General features: G+C 46.6%; 3 protein-coding genes across 6 annotated transcripts in view; 2 read left to right on the forward strand and 1 right to left on the reverse strand.

Moving 5' to 3' along the window:
• ppp1r14bb (protein phosphatase 1, regulatory (inhibitor) subunit 14Bb) overlaps positions 1-9,151 on the forward strand; it is a 28,699-nt gene extending 19,548 nt beyond the window's left edge. Inside the window, exons 2-4 of the mRNA XM_086197802.1 lie at positions 6,701-6,784; positions 6,873-6,905; positions 7,196-9,151. Coding sequence (XP_086053928.1) covers positions 6,701-6,784; positions 6,873-6,905; positions 7,196-7,264 — 186 coding nt within the window. The 3' untranslated portion in view covers positions 7,265-9,151. The remainder of the gene's footprint in view (positions 1-6,700; positions 6,785-6,872; positions 6,906-7,195) is intronic.
• A 1,905-nt stretch (positions 9,152-11,056) lies between these two features.
• On the forward strand, positions 11,057-14,716 carry brms1 (BRMS1 transcriptional repressor and anoikis regulator). 4 transcript variants are annotated; one of them, XM_086197155.1, is made up of 10 exons: positions 11,057-11,198; positions 12,120-12,325; positions 12,441-12,531; positions 12,625-12,752; positions 12,875-12,954; positions 13,019-13,127; positions 13,206-13,295; positions 14,030-14,094; positions 14,382-14,424; positions 14,497-14,716. In XM_086197155.1, the coding sequence occupies exons 2-10, from the start codon at positions 12,130-12,132 to the stop codon at positions 14,502-14,504; spliced, it is 810 nt and encodes a 269-aa protein (XP_086053281.1). In that variant the 5' UTR covers positions 11,057-11,198; positions 12,120-12,129; the 3' UTR covers positions 14,505-14,716. The 4 variants fall into 4 exon arrangements, with proteins under 4 accessions (XP_086053281.1, XP_086053282.1, XP_086053283.1 ...); XM_086197156.1 differs by having other exon boundaries at positions 14,385-14,424; XM_086197157.1 differs by having other exon boundaries at positions 13,019-13,115.
• Positions 14,717-17,981: 3,265 nt separating this feature from the next.
• tmem179ba (transmembrane protein 179Ba) lies at positions 17,982-22,366 on the reverse strand. The gene is made up of 6 exons (XM_086197523.1): positions 22,131-22,366; positions 21,777-21,955; positions 20,832-21,028; positions 20,022-20,159; positions 19,414-19,492; positions 17,982-18,173 (listed from the first exon to the last, which is right to left on the reverse strand). The coding sequence occupies exons 2-6, from the start codon at positions 21,870-21,872 to the stop codon at positions 17,982-17,984; spliced, it is 702 nt and encodes a 233-aa protein (XP_086053649.1). The 5' UTR covers positions 21,873-21,955; positions 22,131-22,366.
• Positions 22,367-23,048: the final 682 nt, after the last annotated feature.

Genomic DNA, 23,048 nt, shown 5'->3' on the forward strand with positions numbered 1-23,048 from the left:
AGCCCTGTTCCATCTGTATCTGTTGTGATGCACACACAAAGTAGGAGTTTGACAGTCAAAACGTAAACACGTGCAGAAACAGGAGTGAAGGACAGCATTGTTTGATGCCACGTGGCCTACTTTTCCTACTCCATTCTCCATCCTGTCTGCTCCTGCCATCACTTCCTTACTCCCCCTCTTTCTTCCCTACACCCCAGCCAGCCAGCCGAAACATTGTTTTTGTTTGTGTAGCTGAGCAGGCGATCTGCCATTCTTAAGTCTATTTTTATACTTGCCACTGAGGGAGTAGGAAAGGAAAAGTGCCTGTTAATCATCCGCTATTCACCTGGGTGACACCGAGACTTGACCTGGTGAAACATAGAATTCATTTCGGTCTTTGCATTTTCAGTTTGGACTTCTTCTCACACAGAGATACACACATACGCACACACAGACACGTGTATACACACACACACACACACACACACTCACATTCGCACTCAGTAAATGAATCAGTTGTAGTAGAGGACATGCTGAGTAATCCTTGTTGCTGGACTATGACCTACTTACACAGCTACACTGAAAGACAAAGCTTGAATCCACATTGGTCAGGCCTTGACAGGTATCTCTCTCTCTCTCTCTCTCTCACACACACACACACACACACACACACACACTTATTTGTAGTCATGTTTTTTGTACCAGTCATGTAGCTCTGTTTGACTCGTGGCTATAGAATATTGAGATATGATGCCATCTATCCAAAACACAAAGCTATTGTGTACAGGTCATAATTTCTTTTTTCATGCAGAATCAATATACAAATACTTTTTCTTCTCTCGGTCATTCGGGACGCCTCCTCCTGCTCTTTAGAATCATGCAGCAGAACTTGCATGATCATGCAAGAACGGTAAGATTACATGAGCCCTGGCATTGCTTCACACCAGAAAGAGTATTACCGAACCATGTTGTCATCAGCCACGCTAACATATAAAAAGATTTTTATCGAAGAAGAAAAAAAACAACAAGAAAAAGGAGTTTTTTTGTTTTGGTCTCACCACTTTTTCTCCTCCATTCGCCTCTCAAATAAAATTCAGCGCAACCTTTATAGGCTGTTTTGTTCCGAGGGCGCTGACCTACTTGTGTGTGTCCATGTGTACATTATGTGTGCCCCAGCTTATGTTTTTTCCTGTGAGCTAGCTCTATCTGGCAATTGATCTGGCCAAGCCTGCAGCTGCTACGCAACCCCCAGTGAGAGTACCAGGCCCTACACACACGTAGCATACAAACCAAATGCTCTCCTACCATCACATCTCATTCTGCTTCACTCCGCAGGCGGCCTTTCGGAACAGACAGTGCGTCTGTCTCAGCCGCAGTTGTTGTGTGAATCATATTTGCAAGCTTGTCAGAATGACTGTGATTTGATTTTAAGACAAATAAGACGGGTCAGTATTGCCGTTTAAGCGCTCTTGTGAAGCCTAAGCCCAATGGCGGTTGGTGTGTTGTGTCTCAACTGCTGATAGTTACTGAAAGAACCAACACGTTATTAGTGCAGAAGTATATGTGCATCCACAGGTCAAAAGGGAAGAAAATTATGTCGCAATGATGCCACAGTCACATGGCAGTGGCTTCACGGAGCGATCTTGGGCAATGGCCGTCAGAAGGCTGTTCATCAGCCGGCTCAGTTTCATCTTCGCTTATTTATCCAGCTATGAGCAAGATCATGTGACAGTGGCATGGCCCCTAATTATGTGTAACATCTATACAACCATCAGCAGAGAACTTAAAGTGAAGCCTGACCCTAAAAATGTGTGACTCACCATTACAGTTCCCAGCTTGAACTCTGGAAACACAAGCCTCGTTCCTGTTTCTGGAATCTGAAGATTAACAAGACTTCCCTAAATATATGTTAACAATCTCTCTCATTGCCTGGGAGGGCAGCGTAATGTATCATTTAAGCACAGCCGTCGCCATGTCAGGGACAAACAAACTCAACAAGCCACACCACACCTTTTTGGCTACTTGATGATCTTGATGTTTATTCCAGTGCAAGGGTGACAACTTTTAAAAAGACCAAAGAACGTGATCATCGCTTTCTTTGGTAAAGAAAGCGAGAACAAAACATTAAAATAGAAATGGTTATAACGTAGAAAAACACAGAAAAGAACTGTCTTAGAACTGAACCCCTAAATGCTCCTGATGAACAAAAATTATACAATATGAAAATGCACCGCCGCTGGCTGGCTGACAAAAACGAAAAAACGAATGACTCAAAAAAACAAAACAAAAAAAAAACCCTACACTGACCACTTGACGAAAAGCAGAAGCAAGAATAATGAATCAATTGCTGCGGTGATTTAAGGTAAGCAAAGCTATTTTATTTGTGTAATTGTTACAAGGGGAGACTTCCGGTGAAGACTTGTTGCTGACTAACTTCAGTTAATAGCAGCTGCCAGCCAGACGCAAGCAAAAAGGCCAACGTCACGTCTCAGAACCTAGCAAGCCAGCAGCAGTGGCCCGTGATATTGAACCTTATTTACGTTCGGGGTCGCTGAGGTGTCGCGTCGTCCTCTCCATTTGCTTTTTATCAGTAGTTAAAAAAAGAAAAGCAAAAAGGGACATTACATCCCATTTCTGCCCCCAGGAGGAAAAAAAAAAACAAAACGACAATGACGAGGCAATAAGACAGAACCGGATGATTCTGGTGTTGAGCGAGCTGAAGAGAAACGTCAGGAGGTTGAGAGGGTCACAGAGAGAAAGAGAGACAGAGAGAGAGAGAGAGAGAGAGAGAGAGACGGTTAACTTCAGAGCGATTGCTTTTCTAAGTGAGTGGACAGAGCAGGAAAGAGAGACATGACGATCCCACAAGGGAAGAGGCTGAGGGTGACGCAGACCAGAGGGTCCATGTGCATCCACAAGCACTGGATAATCATGTTTTTGATGTTGTGTGTTTGTGTCTGTGCTCGTGTTTAAGCAGTGCATTATAGTTTATGTGATGTGTCCATGTAGAAAATATATTCATTGACATATATTTGATTTGCCTTTGTATCAGCAAATGTCAAAAAGAAAACAAAATTATGTGTTGCTCTGCCGAGCAAACATGATAGGGTCCCTAAAAAGCACCGTAGCTGCACCTGAAGTTGTTTCCAAAGACCTTGATTGGACAGGAGGAGGAGCTTCAAGGCGGCTTAGTACCACACCCACCCCTGGTTGGAGTATTCAAAACACTGTGGAAAGCTTGAACGCTGACTCGTTGCCTTGTGTTTGTTTTATTTTAATTTTTTGCGATCGTGTAGAAAACTAACTGTGCGCTAGTACCACACATTACCTTGTTATTATTCTGAAAGAGTCTCAGTGCATTTGACACAACAGGTATTTGTCCCATTTACAGCCCATAACCACGTGCAGGTTGGGCTCAAGTTGCTTCCTAAATGAGGGTGACCTCCACTCAACCGCCTCCTGAGTTGTCGCTGCAGCCGATATGGTGAACCTGCTGTTTACCAGCTGTATAATTGTCTCATTTTGGACATTTCTCCGGGACTCGTGTCCACCTCAACTGTGCTCCCTCCCTCCCTCAGACTCACGAACCTCGTTTTCTCTTCTTTTTCCCGGCAGACTCGGCGTTGTTTTTGGCGGGCACATACGTAAGGCACGTGTACTTCTGATTGGACAAAAACCTTCGGGCAGATGCACTGCAGTGTATAGTTACTTCCCAAAATTAATCGCAGCTGTTGCGATTGGCCAACGCCTCCAAATCACGACTTTGACTTTAAATCAGCTCTGGTCACACGCTTTTTTCTTCTTCTTTTTTCTTTTTGGTCGGTGAAGTTGCCTCCCCATCCCTCCTTCCCTGGTGAAAGTGGTCATTTGCAGCCAGCTTCTGACACTTCCAATTTTGGACACAAATACAGCAAGAGCTCAGAGCTCCGCTACCGACAATACACATGATGTAATCACCTCTGCCGGTAACTTCCACAATGTTACGTCATCTCGGACGCAGAATTTAATCCATCTGTGTTAAAGTGTCGGTCTTTGAAATACTGTCACTGCTCTCCATGCTTCTTCTCTACGATCTCTGTATAAATGATCGCACATTCTGGTGCTCGTATGATAACACTTGACTTCTTTCACTGTATTTATCTAGAGGGCACACCTTCAGTGTGTGTGTGTGTCTTGGTGTATCACAATACACATTACAGAAAACCGCACGGGGAAAAAATAATCAGTTTTGTCCAAGTTTGTGCAGCCCGGTGTAATCCGGGTTTACTTCATCCAGTGAGATGCTCAATACTCCGTACGCCTTGGATGTAGCCCAAAAAAAAATCTACCGAAGTAAAACCGTTCCAGTTTTCTGTGAACGTGATGGTGTCTGTTCTGAGTGGGCGTACGTCATCATTGTAGACGAGTCCTGACTAGTAACCGCCAAGACGTTCACGTGGTCATTTGTTAAACAACCTGTTGCCTGTGGGGGTGACAGCGGAGTGGCTGAGGGCTTTACCAACCTTGCATGCTTTTATTTAAGCATGGCGTCAGTCTGTAAGGTTGCTGTACTGCTCCGACTGGTACCACAAGGCAGTGCTGCGTCTATAAGCCTGTGCCAGTACCTCATCTCCCAGTTTAGATCACGTCTGCAGCCAACAAAAAAGCCCCTCCAACTCCAGACAAGTTCACAAAGTCAGTCTGGGAATTGTTTTTTTCGGAATCCGCTACCTCGATTCCTTTTTCTTTGTGTCTCCTCTCCAAAGCCTGTCTTCCAGCTTTTTCCAATACTAGTCACTCGTCTCCCCCTCCTCAGTCTCTCTGAGGGGCTTCTCCCTCTTCTCCGTGCACTCTTAGCATCCTTCCTCCTGGCATTCCCTTCCCATCCCCCTCACAGACTGAACAGTCTCTCCAATCGATCTCAAGTAAACACATCGCACACTCCCTCCAGTGTGTTCCACCGAAACGACTAACTCGTATGTGGAAAGTAGTTCAAATACAAATAAATGATTTCAAAATGTAGAGCATAGCGGCTGGCGGCATGGCTCGGAGGTAGAGCGGCCGTCTCGCAACCAAAAGGTCGCTGGTTCGAACCCCACATCCCCGGTGATCATGTTGAAGTATCCTTGGGCGAGATACTGAGCCCCTAATTGCTCCTTGTGGCCCCGTCCAAGGTGAACCCCACCTCTCATCCAATGTCCACTGGGAGAGGCTCCACCCCCCGTGACCCTTAACGGATCAGCGCTATAGAAGATGGATGGATGGAATACAGCTGCACATGCGCACATAAACGTGTGTGTCAGATGTAGCTGCGCGTGTGTGTTTGGGTGAGCAGCGGAAGCATTTGTGGGTATTGAGTGTGTGTGTGTGTGTACACACACTGAGTTACGGTCTTGCTGTTCTGTAAGAGAACGAGTGTATCTGGGTGTACTTTTTGATGATTGCTGGACTCATCTTACATTCACTTTCATTGAGTTAATGTGGGTGAGTATTTCTGCGCTTTTAAGTCTGTGATGCTGCTTACTGTGTGTGCGTGTGTGTGTGTGTGCGTGCGTGCGTGCGCAATCAGACTACTTACAGTAAGTTTGGCTGTCACCTTCAATCTCTATCTCACACATGCAGGCTGCCCTACTCAGAATTAAATCCTCACCCCCCCCATATTAATGCACATTTTTCTAATTCTTTAATCCGTGTGTATGTGTGTGTGTGTGTGTGTGTGTGTGGAGGTGGTGGTGGTGGGTTGTTTCAGTCGGGGGCAGTGGGGCAGGTGCAGAGACAGCTGGTCTGGGCAACTCTAACTGAGAAGGGAGCGAGAGAGAGAGAGAGAGAGAGAGATTCCTGGAGAATGACATGAATCAGGGAAGCAGCGCGAGCTAGGACGGAAAGGAAACTAGTGCTTGTCCTCGAGTGTGTGTTGTGGTCGCCAGCGGTGAGACACTTGGACAGCACACACACATCGAGCGTGTGCGCGCAAGGGAGGCAGATGGAAAAAGTATTACACCATTTTATAAAGCAACGACTTAATCGGTAGGGAACTAATTATCGGATAATAGAGAGGTTGTGGTGAGAAGGACGCTGTCGTCAGCTTTATCTATTCAATAGACCTCATATTTCAAAATGTGTCACTCCTTGCTTCTACGAGCTTTCCTGAAAATAAAGATACAAAGTGTCTTCATCAGATGACGTTCCAACTGTTACCAACTGATTCAATGGATGGAAGCCTTTAAAATCACTGGTAAAAATCAGGTGGGGTTTAAAGATTTCAGCGCGTGCGTGTCAGCCGCGAACCCCGGCTTACGAGGTGGAGTTGAACGGGTTCAGCGTCTGCCGGGCGACCGCGCTCCCGCTCTCTCTCTGAACTCGTCTTATCACGGTCCTTGTGGATTTAAACAGTCAAATATTCCACTTTGTGCAGAACAAGCATTTCCAAAAGAACGCTGACAACATTCTCTCCATTGATGGGAAAATCTGCTCGCCTGTCCCCCCCCCCCCCCCCCCCCCACATGCCTTGATGGCAAGGCACCGCCCTCTAGTGTTGAGAGGTGGACCTTTCATCATCCGCTGCACCACCGGTGATGTATTCCCAGACAACAACGCGACTTAAAACAAAGGTTCTGAGAGTAAAAGGAAGACCGGGTCTTCTTTCCGTATGGTTATGTGCGCCTGCGTGGACGCGCTGTGCGGCGACAGCGGCCCAAAACGAATCATAAAAAAAAGGCTTTGTTTGTTTGCTTGTGAACAGGAAGAGGCCATTCCGGAGCTGGAGATAGACGTGGACGAACTGCTGGATATGCCCAGTGACGTGGAGAGAGCGGCCAGGGTCAAGGTGAGATCCACGCACACACGCACACACACACACACACACACACACACCAGTACAAACCATTGTTTCACATTCTGTTATTGTGTTACAGGACTTGTTGGTCAACTGTTTCAAACCTACAGAGGTAAGAATTCTTCTTCTCCCGTTCTCTCTTCTCCCCGTTTTGTTTTGTTAACAGAAGTCTTGAGTAATTTTGAGGCCAGCAGATGTAACTTGTTCCCTCCAGGTAGTTATATTTGTGAAGGCGTCTGTTGGCCGCAAATTCAAGGAACGGGGGGGGGGGGGTATTTTGTGGCCTCAAAGTGATTAAATGACGGAACATCGTCTCACTGGGTCAGAAATCATTTGATGCCCCCCCCCCAGGGCTTCGCAGGTTTCACTGAAGGCCCTCACGCGTTTCCTCTCTCCCTGTAGGACTTCATCTCAGAGCTACTTGACAAGATCCGAGGGATGCAAAAGCTCTCCACACCTCAGAAAAAATGATGTTGTCCCTCCTCCTCCTCCTCCACCTCCTCCTCCGCCGCCACTTCTGCCCTCATATCTCGTCTTCCTGCCATCCGCCATTCTTTTAGGTTCTCCCTCTGCTCTCCCTCTTCACCTCTAATGTCTTCGGTTGCTTGGATCCGGCCCCATCAGTCACATCTTTATTTGTTATGAACTCCTTCAGGGGTTGTTGGTTTTTTTTGTGTTTTTTTTGGGACTTCTTGCTGAAGAAGGGGTCCTAAAGAGGTGTCCGTTTCCATCGAGGCAACTCTCCTCCCTTCTCCTTCACTCTGCCCCCACCCCCCCTCCATCTGTCTCCCGCCATGAAGAGGAAGAAGATGGTTACTGAGGGCCGACGGTAGGAAGGGGAGCAAGAGACAATCGCGGAGGGTGGAGCACAAGGGAAGATGAAGCAGCAGCATATCAGCTCCAAGAATCGCGTTTATTTGTACTTCTCGTTAGGGGCTGAAGTGATTCAGCTGTCAATCATTGTCTGCTTTGTTTGAAGGGCAGGAGTGTATTTACACAGATTTTTCCTTTTTCTTTTTCACATTTTTTTTTTTTTTTTTTAAGTTGAACCACAGAATTCTAGGGATCAGTCGTTCTGCTTCCCTAAACCCTCTGCTACAGTGGTGCATTTGAAGACTGGGGTTTTGTTTTTTTCCTCTCGTTTAAAAAAAACAAAAACAACAAAAAACCTGTGTGCGCGCGTGTGTGCGTGCGTGCGTACGCACTATGTAATTTTGGGGAAGAAAATGTTGGACCACAAACAGTAATGTATGGTGTATCTTTAGCGCAGAGGGGAAAAAGAGCGGTGGCTGCCCACAACTAAAACTCATCTCCCTTTGAATAGAAGCAGGCGCGCGACTAAAACTCTGTTTTTCTCCCCTGTAACGGGTAGTGCAGTTGCGAAGAGAAGCCACTGCTGCCTAGCCTGCGTGTGTGTGTGTGTCTGTCTGTCTGTCTGTCTGTTGCTAAATGCTACGTAATGTATAGCAACATTAACACTAGGAGTTCTGGCCTGTATATTCTGCTGTTCTGTACCAGGAGGTTTTTAGTATAGGACTGGTTCCTGTGGACTGTATTTGTAGTTTTTCCTGGATGCATTTTTGTCAAACACATTTTAACAGTCTGAAAAGGGGACCCAGAAATAAGCTGCCTTCTTTCTCTTCTCTCTCTCTCTCTCTTCCTCTTTTTGTGCTTTTTTTTTTTTAATTTTTAGAATTTATTTAGTCCACTAAATTATTTTGTTTTTTGGCAGAGGGAAGTTCAAAGTGGTCACATGTACGTGGAAACTCTGAAAACGCTTTCAGGGGAGTGAGGCGGTGTGGAGGCTTTGAGGCTTCCTCAGTCGAGCCACGGACGAGATGATGAAGTGATGGGGAAACGCATTTGTCCCTGTTGGGTTTTTTTCATATTTATTTCTCTTTCTCAGGCCACCCTTGGGAATACAGTAACAAACACAGCTGACTGTCACAACGACGTGCGCAGCGGCATCATCACACACACACACACACACACCAGATGCTGAATGATGGCTGTCACGAGCTCTGCGTTCAGCAGCTGCCAATCATCTCTAAGAATAAGCCATCTGTTTTTGGTGCAGAGCCAATCAGACCCGAGGCCGAACTCTAACCACCAATTGGAGAGGCAGAAACATTCACTTTGACTATTTGTGGACACCTGTGGTGACAGCAGACGGTCTCTGTGTCCATTCACACACACACACACACACACGTGTCAATTTTCCTTCTTGCTGCTCTGTCATTCTCCCTGGTGTCTCCCTCTTTTCTTTCTTCAGTCTTTTTTTTTTTTTAAACAGATGTTGCCTTAGGTATTATTTATGTTACACGAACCAAAAAGTTGGGGACTTTTTTTTTTTTTTTTTGGAAAACGTAACACAAACGGCAAAAAAAATCAAACAAAAACGTGTTACAGAGCAGAACTGACATGGAGAATCTCTGATAATCTGTGGCTCCTATTTTGAAAAAAAAAAAAGATTCTATTGTTTGTTTTTTTTGTTTTTAGAAGTGTTTAATACTTAGGCCTTGATATGTTTAGTACATATTCACCATTTGAATACTGGTCTATTTTTATTGTGATCACGACACTTCTTAACGCCAGGCCTTGGATCAACACGGAGGTGAAACAATGTCAATTCAGATACATTTTGGTGCGATTGCTTTTACCTTCTTCAGGTGTGCGTGTGTGTGTGTGTGTGTGTGTGGTGTGTGGGTGGGGGGGAGTGGGCGGGGTCCAAACCAGTGCTGTTGGTAGTTTTGGAAATATTCTGATCATTCAGATTGTACTGGGCAAGTTCAATCAGTAGCTGCATTTGAGTGGATTTTAATTTGTAAAATTCAGGTTTGGATACCTGAGACCTTATTAGACTGTTACAGACAAGTCTGTTTTTTACTATTAGGGGGAAATTGCAAAAAGATCAGTACACACTGACTATTGGCGTTGAGGCTAAATCAAAGAGCTAAACCTTGCAGATTAGGAGGTGGTGGGGGTTTTGTTTTGTTTTGTTTTTTTTGTTTAAAAGGATTCAATCAAACCAACAACAAATGTAGCAATATCAATGACAGGTCTTGTTTTGCCCAATTTTGTTACACTTTTGTGCAACTTTAATAAAAACATGCAAAATGGATGCAGCGCTCCTCTCGTCTTCATTACGACTTTGTATCTTTCTGCTTCAGAATGGCTACCAGAACAGTCCGATAGCGGGATGTTAAACGTAAGATAATCAGCTAAGACTCACGTTTCTGTCTAATATTCAGTTGTGTGGGATTTTTTTTTTTTTTTTTTTAAACGTATGTTTTTTTTGTACCAACCTTTAGATGTGTGCCTTATCAGGCTACAACCAGAATACGCAAACCTAAAACTGGCCGTGAACTGGCAAACTGACAAATATAAATATAAAAATGCATGACTGGTAATACAAAATAATTGTCAACCAAATCTTTTCTTATCCTAGTGTGCCTAAATAATCGATCCTGCCAGGAAAAGCAGAGTTCCATCAATATCCACACCACTAGATTCTAATTATAGCTCTTATCGTTGTAGGAAATCAGAATTATAGCCGTTATTTGGTAATTTGGTCAAGGAGTATTGATGAAACATGATTGGTCACTACTAAACCAAAAAGGTAAAATGTCTGCGTCCCAAAACGTGCTCGGTTGCAGCGCCACTGGTCGTTCTAGAGATTTGATATCACTTTAGCGCCATCTTGTGGAAAATGAGCAAAATCTGAAACAAGTCCAAAGAGGAAGATGGGTTCAAATTAACGTCTACTTGAAAGGTTTTATGATGATTTTATAAAGGCGCCTTACTGTCACATGCTGAGAAGTGATAATACGTGATAGAGGAACGTGTATACTTCACACTCTTTGTTTTTTCAAAAAGAACTGAACTGACAGCAATAATTTGTGCAGTTAATTGCCTAAAAACAAACAAACGAGCCTTGTGTTCAGAATGAACCGCATTATGTGTGTTGGTAGTGTGATTTGTGGTGGCGTTGTGTGGGATTTCCTCATCGACTTCAGTATATTTGCTGCTATACCCAGCAACCATTTCATAATAAAAGCACGTAGAGCCAGGAAATAGTGCCACCGATTAAGGAACTGAGTGAGATGCGCGGTTTTTCAGAGAATCCCAACCTATTCGTTCATTCTCACGTCCGTGGCTACAATGTGGCGTCTGATTGGGTAACTCGGCACCATCGAGCGATTTGATTGGACAGAACCCGTGTGGGATCCTCGTTTCTATTGGTCATCCTAGTTGTGACCTCAGCGCCGATTGGCTGCGGGTACGCATAGTAGAGTCCGGCAAAGTGTCGAACTGATGACTTAAGTGAAGAGGAAGTACTTTTAAAAAAAAATATGGGAATGTAAATTATTATATTTATATTTTAACAAGACAAAAGAAGGAGAAGGTGAGCTGGTCTCCATGTTGTGTCCTCCGGTGTAGGTAGGGATAGGTTTTTGTGTACAAGCGCCCCTCTACATGGGTGTTGTGTGTTAATCCTATACAGTAGGAAGACAGGGTCAGCGGGGAAAGCTACCCAGGCGATGCCTTCATGTGTCGCTACAAACAAACTCGTTTATTTTTCTTAATTTCACACACCGACTACGTCATTTACATGTCAACGCTATCACTTGAAAACCCCGGCTATGTGGAACGCAGTCCAATCCTGGCTGCGTGTAGTTTCTACTGTTAGCTAAGTTAGCGGTGCACTTCATTCAAGCACTAAGCCGTCACGAAATGAGCCTGATTTAAATGCTTGCGGTTTATTATTAACACAAAGGACAAAAAATACACGTTCCATCCATCATTTCAGTCTTTATTTTAGAAAAATCCCTCCGTTTACCTCCTGCAATACATGACATCACCGAGGCTACTGGTGGCCAAGTTAGCTACTTGAGTCGTAACTTCCGGTAGTTCTAAACAAAATAAAAGCATTCTCAATGGATTTTTTTTTTTAAATTAAATATTGAGAGGCCAGTTTTTTTGTCAAAACACCATTTTAAAATTCAGTAGTATTGTGCCGTGTTGCTTGCTGCCTCAACGCCATCTACAGACTGTCCAACACAGGCCCCCAAGAAAACACGCCATTATCATTTTTATTTGAAAAATTAGAATTTAAAAACTAGCATTCGCTCAAATATAGCAAATCATATCACAATATCAGTTAAAATAATTGTGTTTGTTCAAATTTTTTGGTCATTAATTTTGATATTTCTTATCTTTGCAAACAGGATTTGGATTTTATGCATATGAGGGTGTGTTTTAGTGGCAAGAGGGAGACTGTAATTGAAGCCTAAAATTGTGTGCGTGTGTGTGTGTGTGTGGCCAGCCAGCCCGCAATGCCGGCCCAGCCTTCTGTGAGGGAGCTGGAAGAGGAGATGGAGGCCAAAGGAGAATCCCAGCTCCCTGAGATCAATGGAGAGTTGGGTGAACCCAGAGTGAATGAAGTCCAGGGACGGGGAGGGGAGGCTATGGAAGAAAGCGCAGAAGACAGGGAGAGCGAATCTGAGGAGAGCGAAGAAGAGGAGAGCTCAGGTAAAAAAAAAAAAAAAAAAAAAATCAAAATGCACTAATAAAGTATTTCTGGTTTGGATGCAAGGGCACAAGTGGGGGAAAATACACTCACTGTTGGTGACTTGTTTTTCCAAAGAGATGGATGATGAAGACTGCGAGCGGAGGAGAGGAGAATGTCTGGATGAGATGTTAGATCTGGAAAAACAGTTCCAGGAGCTGAAGGAGAAGTAAGCCGAGACGAACAGGAGGGGCGCAAAAGCGCGACGCGAAGAAAGGAGGTGAAAACAGTAAGTAAAGCGGATGTCGCCGTGTGGTTGCAGGTTGTTTCGGGAGCGTTTGAACCAAGTGAAAGTGAAACTAGATGAGGTGCTGACTGGAAAAGCTGGAGAATACCAAGAACCACTGGCTGCACTCCAGAACAGCATGCAGACCCGGACACAAGTGGCTGGTGAGTAACACTTTCAGGAATATCCAAACCCAATCAGGAAACCGGGATCGCTCCTGCTCATCTCCCTTTACGTTTACCGTCTTTTCCTGTTTTTTTGTTGGTTTGGTTTTTTTTCCCCGCAGGAGTTTACAGAGAGTTGTGTCTGCAGGTGATAAAACACAAGTACGACTGTGAGTTGCAAGGGGCAAGGCAGCACCTGGAGGTAAGAAACACGCATTTAAAGCGGTGCTGTCCGACAAAACTCCAACTAGAACTGTGCTTGACAGAGCGAGCGGGCGTTATTGTTTGATGCCATGAGGACAGAGCTGCTGGAAAAGATACGGAGGCTGGAGGAGGACAGACAAAATATAGACATCACCTCAGGTACACACACAGGTACTCAAGCAGATGAAGAATTCTGGGTTGTTTTTTTACGTTTCTGCAGCAAATTCATTGAATGTTCTCTCGTCTCAGAGTGGGGTGACAACACCAGGAGCAAGAAATGTAAAAGAAGGAACCTGCTTGCTCACTGTGACAGGAAAAAGAAAGTAGCTCTGGTTTCAGGTGAATATTTCCCTCTTTGTACGACTCTTTACGCTGCCGCAGCGACTCAGAGGTAGCCTGCGGCTAAAGCCCTGTTCACACTACACGATTTTAGGCGTCTGCGACATCGGCGACTTCCCTCCCCGAAATTGGGGTGAGGCACTAACGACCTCCGCGACAAAAGCAATGAGGTGTGAACCGCTCGAAGACGATGGACTGGGAGGTCGCGTGCGACGTCAGCGACAAAAAGTGGATATCTAGAACTGCTAGATATCCAGGACTTGTCGCAGTGATGTAATCGCAGTGACGTAATCGCAGTGACGTAAACGGAGCTGCAGCCGATGAAAGCAGACGAAAAGAGCTCCGGCAGCGGGGGAGCCGCGCATAGCCAACAACAACGACGACGAGAGGCATGGATTCTACAAAGGGTTCGCGATGTCCGTGGACAGAGGATCGTTTTCATTACATCGTAGCACAAACGACCTGGAGGGCTGCGTTCTGCTCCGCGTCCATGTTTACAATGAAAGGGGCGTGCGCTGCGTTCAAGAGTTTCCTGGCCAACTGGGCAGTCGGCCACGCCTACTGACATGGGAAAATCGTGTAGTCTGAACACTCCCGTCCGCCCACAAATCTTGTAGCGTGAACAGCAGCCCGATTTAGCGTCGGGTGGCGTGAACGGCGGGGCGTGTCGGCGACAAAAAAAAGTCTGAACAGGGCTTAACAGGCGGCATGACGATGTCACACCTTCTGCTCAGGGCCTTTCATCGTCTACATGTTGAGAGACATCGACATTCTGGAAGACTGGACCGCCATCAAGAAGGTGAGAAATCTCCAATCTGACGTTTGTGTAAAAGTAAAGGAGAGGTTCCTGAATGTCACAACACTCCTCGTGATCGCGCTTCAGGAGTCACTCTTGGTTTATTTTTTTTTTAAAAGCTTTATTTAATAAACTCATCCATTTCCATTATGAACTAAGGCCCCGCCTCCAATGCTACATCCAGCTGTCTTCATAAATCCATGATGACGACTCAGTGATGATCTGCCATTTTCTTTTTGGCTAAGTTCAGCTGTACGCGGCTGCACTTTGATAACATTTGTGTGTTCCAGCAGGCCAGAGCACCACTGACGCCGCTAAAGAAGAAAGTCGAGAGTAAGTGGGGCCATTTACCAAGCTTTCTACCATGATGACTCATCTCTTACCCATGATCCTCCCTTCTTTCAGAGCGGTGATATTCAGAGCGTCTAATTGAAGACTGTCAAGAAAACACACATTCCCAGAATCCTTCACTCGTGTTCCTCTCATTGAAATCCCAGCAACCCCCTCAACATCCCTCCACTCATTATTTGTTTGCTATTTAAAAAAAAAACAACACAATCTTAATAGTATGACGACCATGTATTTATAAAAATGATTTATAATGCTGATTAAATTTTTAAACATTTATGACAAAAGAGTCCTTTAGTGTGTTGTTGGGGGGGGGGGGGGGGTTTGCCTTTCAACAGGAGTTTATCAACTCAGAACTGTCCAGATTAATTCAGCCCCGTTTTTTTTTTTTTTTTTGGCTGAAATATCAGGATGATCCTTCGTCATGAACCAACACTTCCCCACTAGGACATTAAATAATAATTTAAAAAAAAAAAAAAATCATCGTAGTCGGCCATGTTTTGGAATCTTGAACTGAGCTCAGAAGCACAGAATCAGTGTTCGCTTTTCACTCACTGTAGGAGAACCTGGCGCAATATTTCAGGAAATACGATCCCAACTCAAAATGTGAGGTATCCGCCTGAAGGAGGCCGCATGGTGACTCGCGCCACAACTGATATCGTTACAGCCTGAACACAGCGGGTCCGCGAAGTATTCAGACCCCTTCACTTTTTTCACATTTTCTTACGTTGCAGCTTTATGCTAAAATCATCCCCCCCCCCATCAATCTGCGCTCAATACCCCATGGTGACAAAGTGAAACCAGAATTTTAAGAAATTTTTGCAAATGTATCAAAAAGGAAAACCTGACCCGTCGCATTCTCATGAAGCACTCAGACCCTTTGCTCAGGACTGAGTTGAAGCGCCTTTGGCAGCCATTACAGCCTCCTGTCTTCTTTGGTATGAGATGACAAGACTTGCTCACCTGGATTTGGGGATTTCCTGCCGCTCCTCTCTGCAGGTTCTCCTAAGCTCCATCAGGTTGCGTGGAGGCTGTCGGGAGGCAGCCATTTTCAGGTCTCCAGAGATGTTCGATTGGGTTCGAGTCAGGGCTCAGGCTGGGCCTCTCAAGGACATCCACAGTTCTAAGCCACTCCCCAGTGTCTTGGCTGTGTGCTTCGGGTCATTGTCCTGTTGGAGGGTGAACCGTCAGCCCAGTCTGAGGTCCCGATCGCTCTGGATCGGGTTTTCATTCGGTACATCTCTGGACTCTGCTCTGTTCAGCTTTCCCTCAACCCTGACCAGTGTTGACCAGCATGACCAGCACCCCCACAGCATGATGCTGCCCCCACCACACTTCACCGTTGCGATGGTATGTGGCGGGTGATGAGCCGGGCCTGGTCTCCTCCAGACATGACGCTTAGAATTACGGCCAAACTGTTCAAGCTTGGTTTCATCAGACCAGAGGATCTTGTTTGTCGTGGTCTGAGAGTCCTTCAGGTGCTTTCTTGTAAACTCCAAGCAGGCTTTGCTGTGTCTTTCACTGAGGAGAGGCTTCTTCTACTCTGCCATTAAGCCCAGACTGGTGGAGTGATGCAGTGATGGTCGTCCTTCTGGAAGTTTCTCCCATCTCCACACAGGATCTCAGCCAGAGTGACCATCGGGTTCTTGGTCAGCTCTCTTAACAAGGCCCTTCTCCCCGATTGCTCAGTTAGGCTGGGAGGCCGGCTCTAGGAAGAGTCCAGGTGGTACCAAACTTGGCTCATTTCAGAATTATGGAGGCCACTGTGCTCTTGGGAACCTTCAATGCAGCAGGAATTTTTTTTGTAGCCTTCCTCACACCTGTGCCTCGACACAATCCCGTCTCTGAGCTCTGCAGGCAGTTCCTTTGACGTCGTGACGTGGTTTTTTTTTTCGCTCTGATCCGCATCGTCAGCTGTGAGGCCTGGCAGGTGTGTGCTTGTCAATCATGTCCAATCAGGTGAGTTCACCACAGGTGGACCCCACTTAAGGTGCAGCAACATCTCAAGAGACGATCGAGAGAAACGGGAGGCATCTGATGGACATTTAACGTGTCATAGCAAAGGGTCTGAGTACTACTGAGAATGGGACAGTTCAGCTTTTCATTTTTGATACATACATATATATATATGTGTGTGTGTGTGTGTGTGTGTGTACGTATAAATACACACACACACGAGTACAAATCATGAAACATTTAAACAAACAGCTTCTAATGCAGGAGTAAATAATGAAGGCTTTATTGGCTTTGAACAAAATGAACTGTTCCAACAGTTTTGGGGGGGGGGGGGGCGATGACAGAAACAGGCCCCTGAAGGCCGTTTTACAGGCGGCTACGTGCTGTTGTGGCTAACATGACTTGCTCCTGATCGCATGGGTGGGACAGTGATAAACGTACGGGATCCAGAATCATTTTTATTTGTGCTGAAGTTAACAATAGTCTACTCTAAACAAACAAACAAACAAACAAACAAACAGGCGTCCCAGGAGGTCTGGGGTTCTCCAAAAACATATTGAGTGTCAGCTTTGTGGGTTAAAGTTCAGAAATACAACATTAAACAACTAAACACCAAAAAAATGGCTCTCAGGTGCTCTGAGTCTTTTCGACCAGCAGGGAGGGACACAGTTCACTCTGTTGATTTTTAGTCTCCATCCCCTTGGAGTGACATAAGATTGAACAAGTGCAGGTTCGTTCTGTTGAACTCTTTGGTTTGTTTAAAAAAAAAAAAAAAAAAAACCCACAGCACTAAGGATCCCTCCAGCGAGTCAGAACCTCTCGTCGCGCCACCGCACGCTTTTGCAGCAGCCGTGTCTCCGGAAATAAGAGGAGCGGCTCAACATTTTGAGTACAGGCGATGCGAAGGTGAACGCCGGCGTCAAATAAGACGATCACCATGGAGGACGAACAGAGACGCGAGACTTACAGTGTCTTCTGTTCAGAGTCGAAAAAGCTGACATTTACAAGACGGCGTGAACACTTGATGCAAAATGTATTAAAATCAAGGGGACTGACTTGTGCCAGTGGCGTCAAACTATAAAAACGCGTTGATGGACGATAAAAGGAAGGCCTTAAAGGGACAGTCTGCAATTCCTTAGATACGTGAACGGTAGGAATGAGAAGAGAGAAAAAAACAACAACAACCCACATTTCTGCGTGATTCGGCAGCGTGAAATGGTTGAAAGCACATTTGAACAATTTCATCATCAGAAATGCGGTGCGTTTCAGACCTACACTGTTTTAAAGGGGGAAGGTTGAAGGTTCTGGTCGATTCTACGATGAAAACCATGAAAAACGAATGAAACTGTACACATCCCATCCTTGTCGTGTGGCTCCTTTCACTTGGCGCGTTAAGTTGAGAACAAATAATTAGTTGTCAAAAACACAAAATCTGAGCTACGTACCGACACACAGGTATAGAGGACGCGTGGTACGATGTTCGAGGATATTTACCAATTTTCCTCCTCTCCCTCCATGTTGATTTTGAGCTTACGTGTGCACGCTTTCCTGACTTATTTCGTGACGCCCCCCCCCCCCCCCCCCCCCTACTGCGGCCTTCCGGGGCGGTTAAAAAACGGCTCCGTCTCTGCAGCCGTAACCCCGGGGTCACCAAACAGCCCTCCGGCCGGCCCCCCAACTCCCCCTCCGATGACCTTTAACCCCAAACTCTGACGTCGCTGAACGATCACCAGAGCCCCGATGATGAGCCAGAAGAAGAAGTTCACCCAAACGGCCACCTGGAATTAAAAGCAAAGATTTTAAACAGGGCGAAGGCTGTGGGGCCCTCAGATGGTCAGAGGGGGCGCTCCACAGCCTCAGGCACAGTACTGTGGAGTGAGGTTCTGGGGGCAGAACGGAGGGTGCGCGAGGAGGTTAGGGGTGTGAGTAGTTCCTGTAGGTAAAGGGGGCGTGACCGCTGATACACTGGTGGGTGAGTAGGTGGACCTCATATTCAATTCTGAAGGGGACAGCCAGCCAGGGAAGGGCGTTCAGGATGGGGGTGATGGGTTCGTATGTGCGGACCCTCATCAGGATCCCGGCAGCGCTGTTGTGGTGGTTTTACGGTCTCTGAGAGGAGATAAAGGCAAGCGTCTCCGCATCTGCCAGGGAGCGTGTTGGACAGAGTCTGGCGGCGTTCTTGATGCGGTAGAACGACGCCTTACAGAGGTGTTGACGTGGGTGTCAAATGTGAGCTGAGGATCCATTTTTATGCCTGGGTTGGTGACGGATGTGGAGAGGGGGACGGTTTGGCCGGAGAAGGTGACTACGGGCGCGTTTCCACTGCCTCCCTTCGGCTCGGTACGGGTGCGTTTCCACCAGCACTGGGAACCACGTCAGCGTGGGTGGACTCAACAACAACAATGGAGGACACGGAGGCAGCGTTCTGCCTGTCGCTCTGTCTGTGGTTTTTGCTTCAACTAAAAGTGAGGGACGACAGACGGGCAAGGCTTCAAGCGGTGAAACAGAACAGCCGAGAAAAGAATAAAAGACTCCACCAAGCGATCGACCAGTATTCCACCGAGGCCAAGATGATACCAAGTAGACGACGGAAGCACACATTTTAGTCCCCGCTCTGCTCGCTTAGAACCCCAGCGGAGCAGGGACCACACTGGTAACTGTAAGTACCGTGTTGGGGCCGGTGGAAACGGGGCCGGGACCCGAGCCGAGCCGAGCCGGTGGAAACGCGCCCTAAATGAGGCCTCGTCCCGACAGCAAATGAGAAAACTCTCAGAAGCACTGGCGGGTTTGTGAAGCGTTTCAAAAGGTGATACCAACTCAAACAGCTGCACTCAGATCAGCTGCAGGGGTCGTTCACAACTGTCGGAAAGAGTAGAAACTTACATTGGCTTTGAAAACGCCGCTCGAGAGGGACAGGAGGGAACCGAACATACGTAAGAAACGTGCAACCCTTCGAACAGTAATCCAACACATCTGTCACCTTCATCCCAAAATACTACAAATACTGCAAATACTGACCTCGGCTTTGCGGAGACTGTTGTAGAATCGCTCTCCTTTGAGCGGACTGACCCATTTTCTAGTCTGGGCCTCCTCACATCTTAAGAGACAGAAACCAGTTTGCACGTTAGAAAGCTGAACTGTGTTGACTGGTGCGGCGCTACGGATGCTGGTGGCTTCGTTACGTAGCTCGCCCCCTCCTCCGTTTTCTATTTTCCTGTTACAGATGAAGGAATTCCCCTTAAGCAACGAAACTTAATCGGAGAAGTAAAAACTCGTAGTTCTCGCTGTGGCGCCGCAGCAGAGCGGGGGCGAGCTTTCTCACTTTCGAGAGGGAAAATAAATCTGTGGCTATTTTAGCTGCTGGCAGCGTGTCTGATGTAGCAGAGAGGAGCGATCTAAAAGAAGTCATGGGACCGCATCTGCTTTCAAGGTAGAGCCTTCACGGGCTCTTCTCACAGCGGCCATTTTGAAAAACGCCAATCACCCACCCATCAGCGGCGCTTTGTAACATCAACAGATGTGTATTTATGAGTCGTTTGATGGCTGCTGGAGATTATTGTACCTGCATGTGGATGTCTGACCGAATTTTCAGCGTGTACGTGCGTGCGTGCGTGCGTGTCCGTCACCTGGTGATGTTGGGAACGTTGTGTAGAACCGAGTTGCAAAGCGTATCCCTCCCGATCTTCAACATGCAGCCTGTGATGAGGAGGAAGAAGAGGAAGACTCCGCACACGGCCATGATCAGGTTCATCCACATGCGCTCCCTGTGCAGTGCGTGATGGATACGCGTTAAGTTGATGTCACACTCACACTGAGGACACACTACAAGATTTGTTTTTTTCCCCCCCAGATTTTTACCCATGATTCCCAGCTGGGTAAAGTCCTTCCCAGTCTGCACCAGTTGGGGACAGGCCAGTCGGCAACCAAAATCAAACGTCTTTGAGGTTTTCAGCTGAATCCGAACGTGATCAGAGGGTTTAAACCGGTTACTGGCCCAAGAGCAAACACGTGTCGCCGGCGGCAAATAGCGTCGGATGGCGATGGGGAGTAGAGAGAGTATCAAAACAACCATGGCGAAACAGTGAGAGAGGGAGGGCGGCAGCAACGTGAACCTCGACCACAGAACGAGTTTTGATGCGTTCAGTCGGTTTTTTGACGCAGCCGCTGACCCCTCGTCGGCCGCGGCTGCTCAGCGTTTGCCGCCAAGTCTTTCAGCTGAAACCAGTCTGTTCATGTGTAGTCCTCACCTTTTCAAATCCGTCTAAACCACAAAATTTGCGTGGCGTATCCCCACCTTTGGTTCTACTTTGCTTTTGGCATCTGCCCGCCGCGTGGAAAACGGTGTACAGCGCGCCAAAGCAATATGGTGCGTCCAACTCTGCGGCGTTTTCGGCGCGGCTGCATCATAAGTGGTCCGTGACGAGAAACACACACACCTTCTGATGTCCCCTTCGATGCAGAAGGTGTAAACCCAGTAGAGAGACAGCGAGAAACACACCACTGCCACCATGACCGAGACGGCCGACACAAAGTAGCAGAGGGAGGAGGAGCTGGAGAGCTGCACCCCGATGGCGCTCCCCGTGGCGTTGTAGCTCACCGCCCCATACAGCATACAGAGACCTCCATAATTCCCCTGAAAGAGAAAGGGATGTCAAGTCAGCTGCTCTTTAAGCTTTAACGTTATTAGACATTGTCCTTGTAGTGAAACTGTTGCAAGGAACAGAAGAGGCAGTGAGAAGTTAATCAGCAGCATCTGACTTCTTCCAAAGAGGCCGGGACAATAATTGGGGCACGAGGACTCCCCTCCCCTCCCCTCCCACCCCTCTCTCTCTCTCTCTGGTCACGTGACGAGAGCCCGCACAGGACTCGCGCGCGTCAGTTTTTACATAAATAACCTTTCAAGAAGAAAAAGTTTGTGTGTGTGTGTGTGTGTGTGTGTGTCGTTGTTGTTGTTTTGGCCGCAAAATAAATGTTAGTTGTCACGGCAGTTCGGAGCGTAAAACGCGCGCTGAACGCCCCTCTGTCCTCGCGCTGGTGGCGTGACGGAGTCCAAATAAAAGAATCCAAAGTTTTAGCAGGGAAGCACAAGAAAGATGCTCGCGCTCTGAATTTACGGTTTATTACGGTTCCAAACATTCAGAAGAAGAAGAAAAAACGCCAGGCTGCGTGACATTCAAACGGTTGTCTTTCTGAAAACGCAAAAAAAAAAAGGGGGGAGGGGGGCAAAAACAAATTATAAACCTATAATTCGCTTTGGTGGCGCACTTGAGGATCTTTCACTTTTGCTTTGGTGAACTTTAATCACAAGTATAAAAAAAAAGTGTAACCGGAAGAGAATACAAATAAGGTTATTGATCAGGTATATTTTTGAATGAAGTCACCTGGACGATAGTGACAGATGCGGCGGTGACAATCCCGCAGACGAAACAGCTGGCGTACAGCCCCAGTTCCAGCAGCAGCACCCCGGTTAGCGCCATCACTCTGCGGTTCGGTTTCCTCCCTGATGATGGAGACCCGCGTGAAGGCGGACACAACGAGACACGGGACGTCCGGGGGTTTTCTTTCAGAATAAAATCCCAAAAGATGTAGGAAAATAAAATCAGAACATTGTACGGAACGGCTGGTAATTGCATGCGCACCAATTTGGTTTGAAGCTGCAGAAGAGAGCCGTTACTACATATCACTATTAATAAAGATACTGAACAAACAAAAGTCGAATTCTGAAAATACTCAACCGAGCCTCCTCTTCGTTCCGCGGTTCCGTGACACCCAGGAAACCTTGAAGACGAGAAGATTCAACGATCAGCTTCATCCAGCTGTCAACGCTCCAGCCTTTGCAGCCCCGAGGCAGCAACCTTGCACCCGACACTTCCAACAGTTTCAAAGAATTCGCAGCTCATCTCGGGCTCCGTCGCTGTGCGCGGCTAAACGTGCAGTCACGGTTTGTTAGTCACACTAACCGGTGGACACACTGGATGTCATTCAGGTCAGGATCTGCTTTCATAACCAGAAAGTATTGAGGTAAACTGTTTGTGAATCCTCTTTTTTTTTTCTTCCCTTTTCTTCTCTACAGTTTAATGTAAGAAAAATGTACTGATGGAGGATGTAGGTGTTCATCGATAGGGTGTTGGGGGGCCACATCGAACCTCTTGAGAGTTCTGAGGGTTTTTTAATATCGACCAGCGGTAGTGGGTTTCAGAGAGAGAGAGAGAGAGAGAGAGAGAGAGAGAGAGAGAGAGAGAGATGGTTGGCGCTTCATTCCACGAATGCTTCATCAAACCTTGTGACTTTCGCCATGTGACCGCGCTATCTCGATAAATGCAATACAATCACGTGTTCACCTCCGTGGAGGCAGTAGTTTTAGTCGATTAGTTCCTCTGCTGGTGTCGTTTGGAGGTTTTATTTCAGCTCCTTTTTTTGTTTGTTTTGTTTTTTGCTGCTGATTATAACGTCTGAAATCGTGCCCCCCCGTCCGTGCGTTTGAGGGTCTCTCACTCGAGATGCTGCAAAATTATGAGGAGCGTCTGTGGGTTTTTTTTTTGGTTCACCAAGTTCAGTGTCACAAACTTGTTTTGTAAACACTGCTGACATACCAGAGACTGTTTGTGTGTGTGTGTGTGTGTTTCAGGTGGTCACCCCTCGGTTGAGCCTCT

This window comes from Aulostomus chinensis, chromosome 24 (genome assembly GCF_037954235.1).
Source record: "Aulostomus chinensis isolate RoL2024-O1b breed Wild chromosome 24, RoL_Achi_v1.0, whole genome shotgun sequence".
NCBI lineage: Eukaryota > Metazoa > Chordata > Actinopteri > Syngnathiformes > Aulostomidae > Aulostomus > Aulostomus chinensis.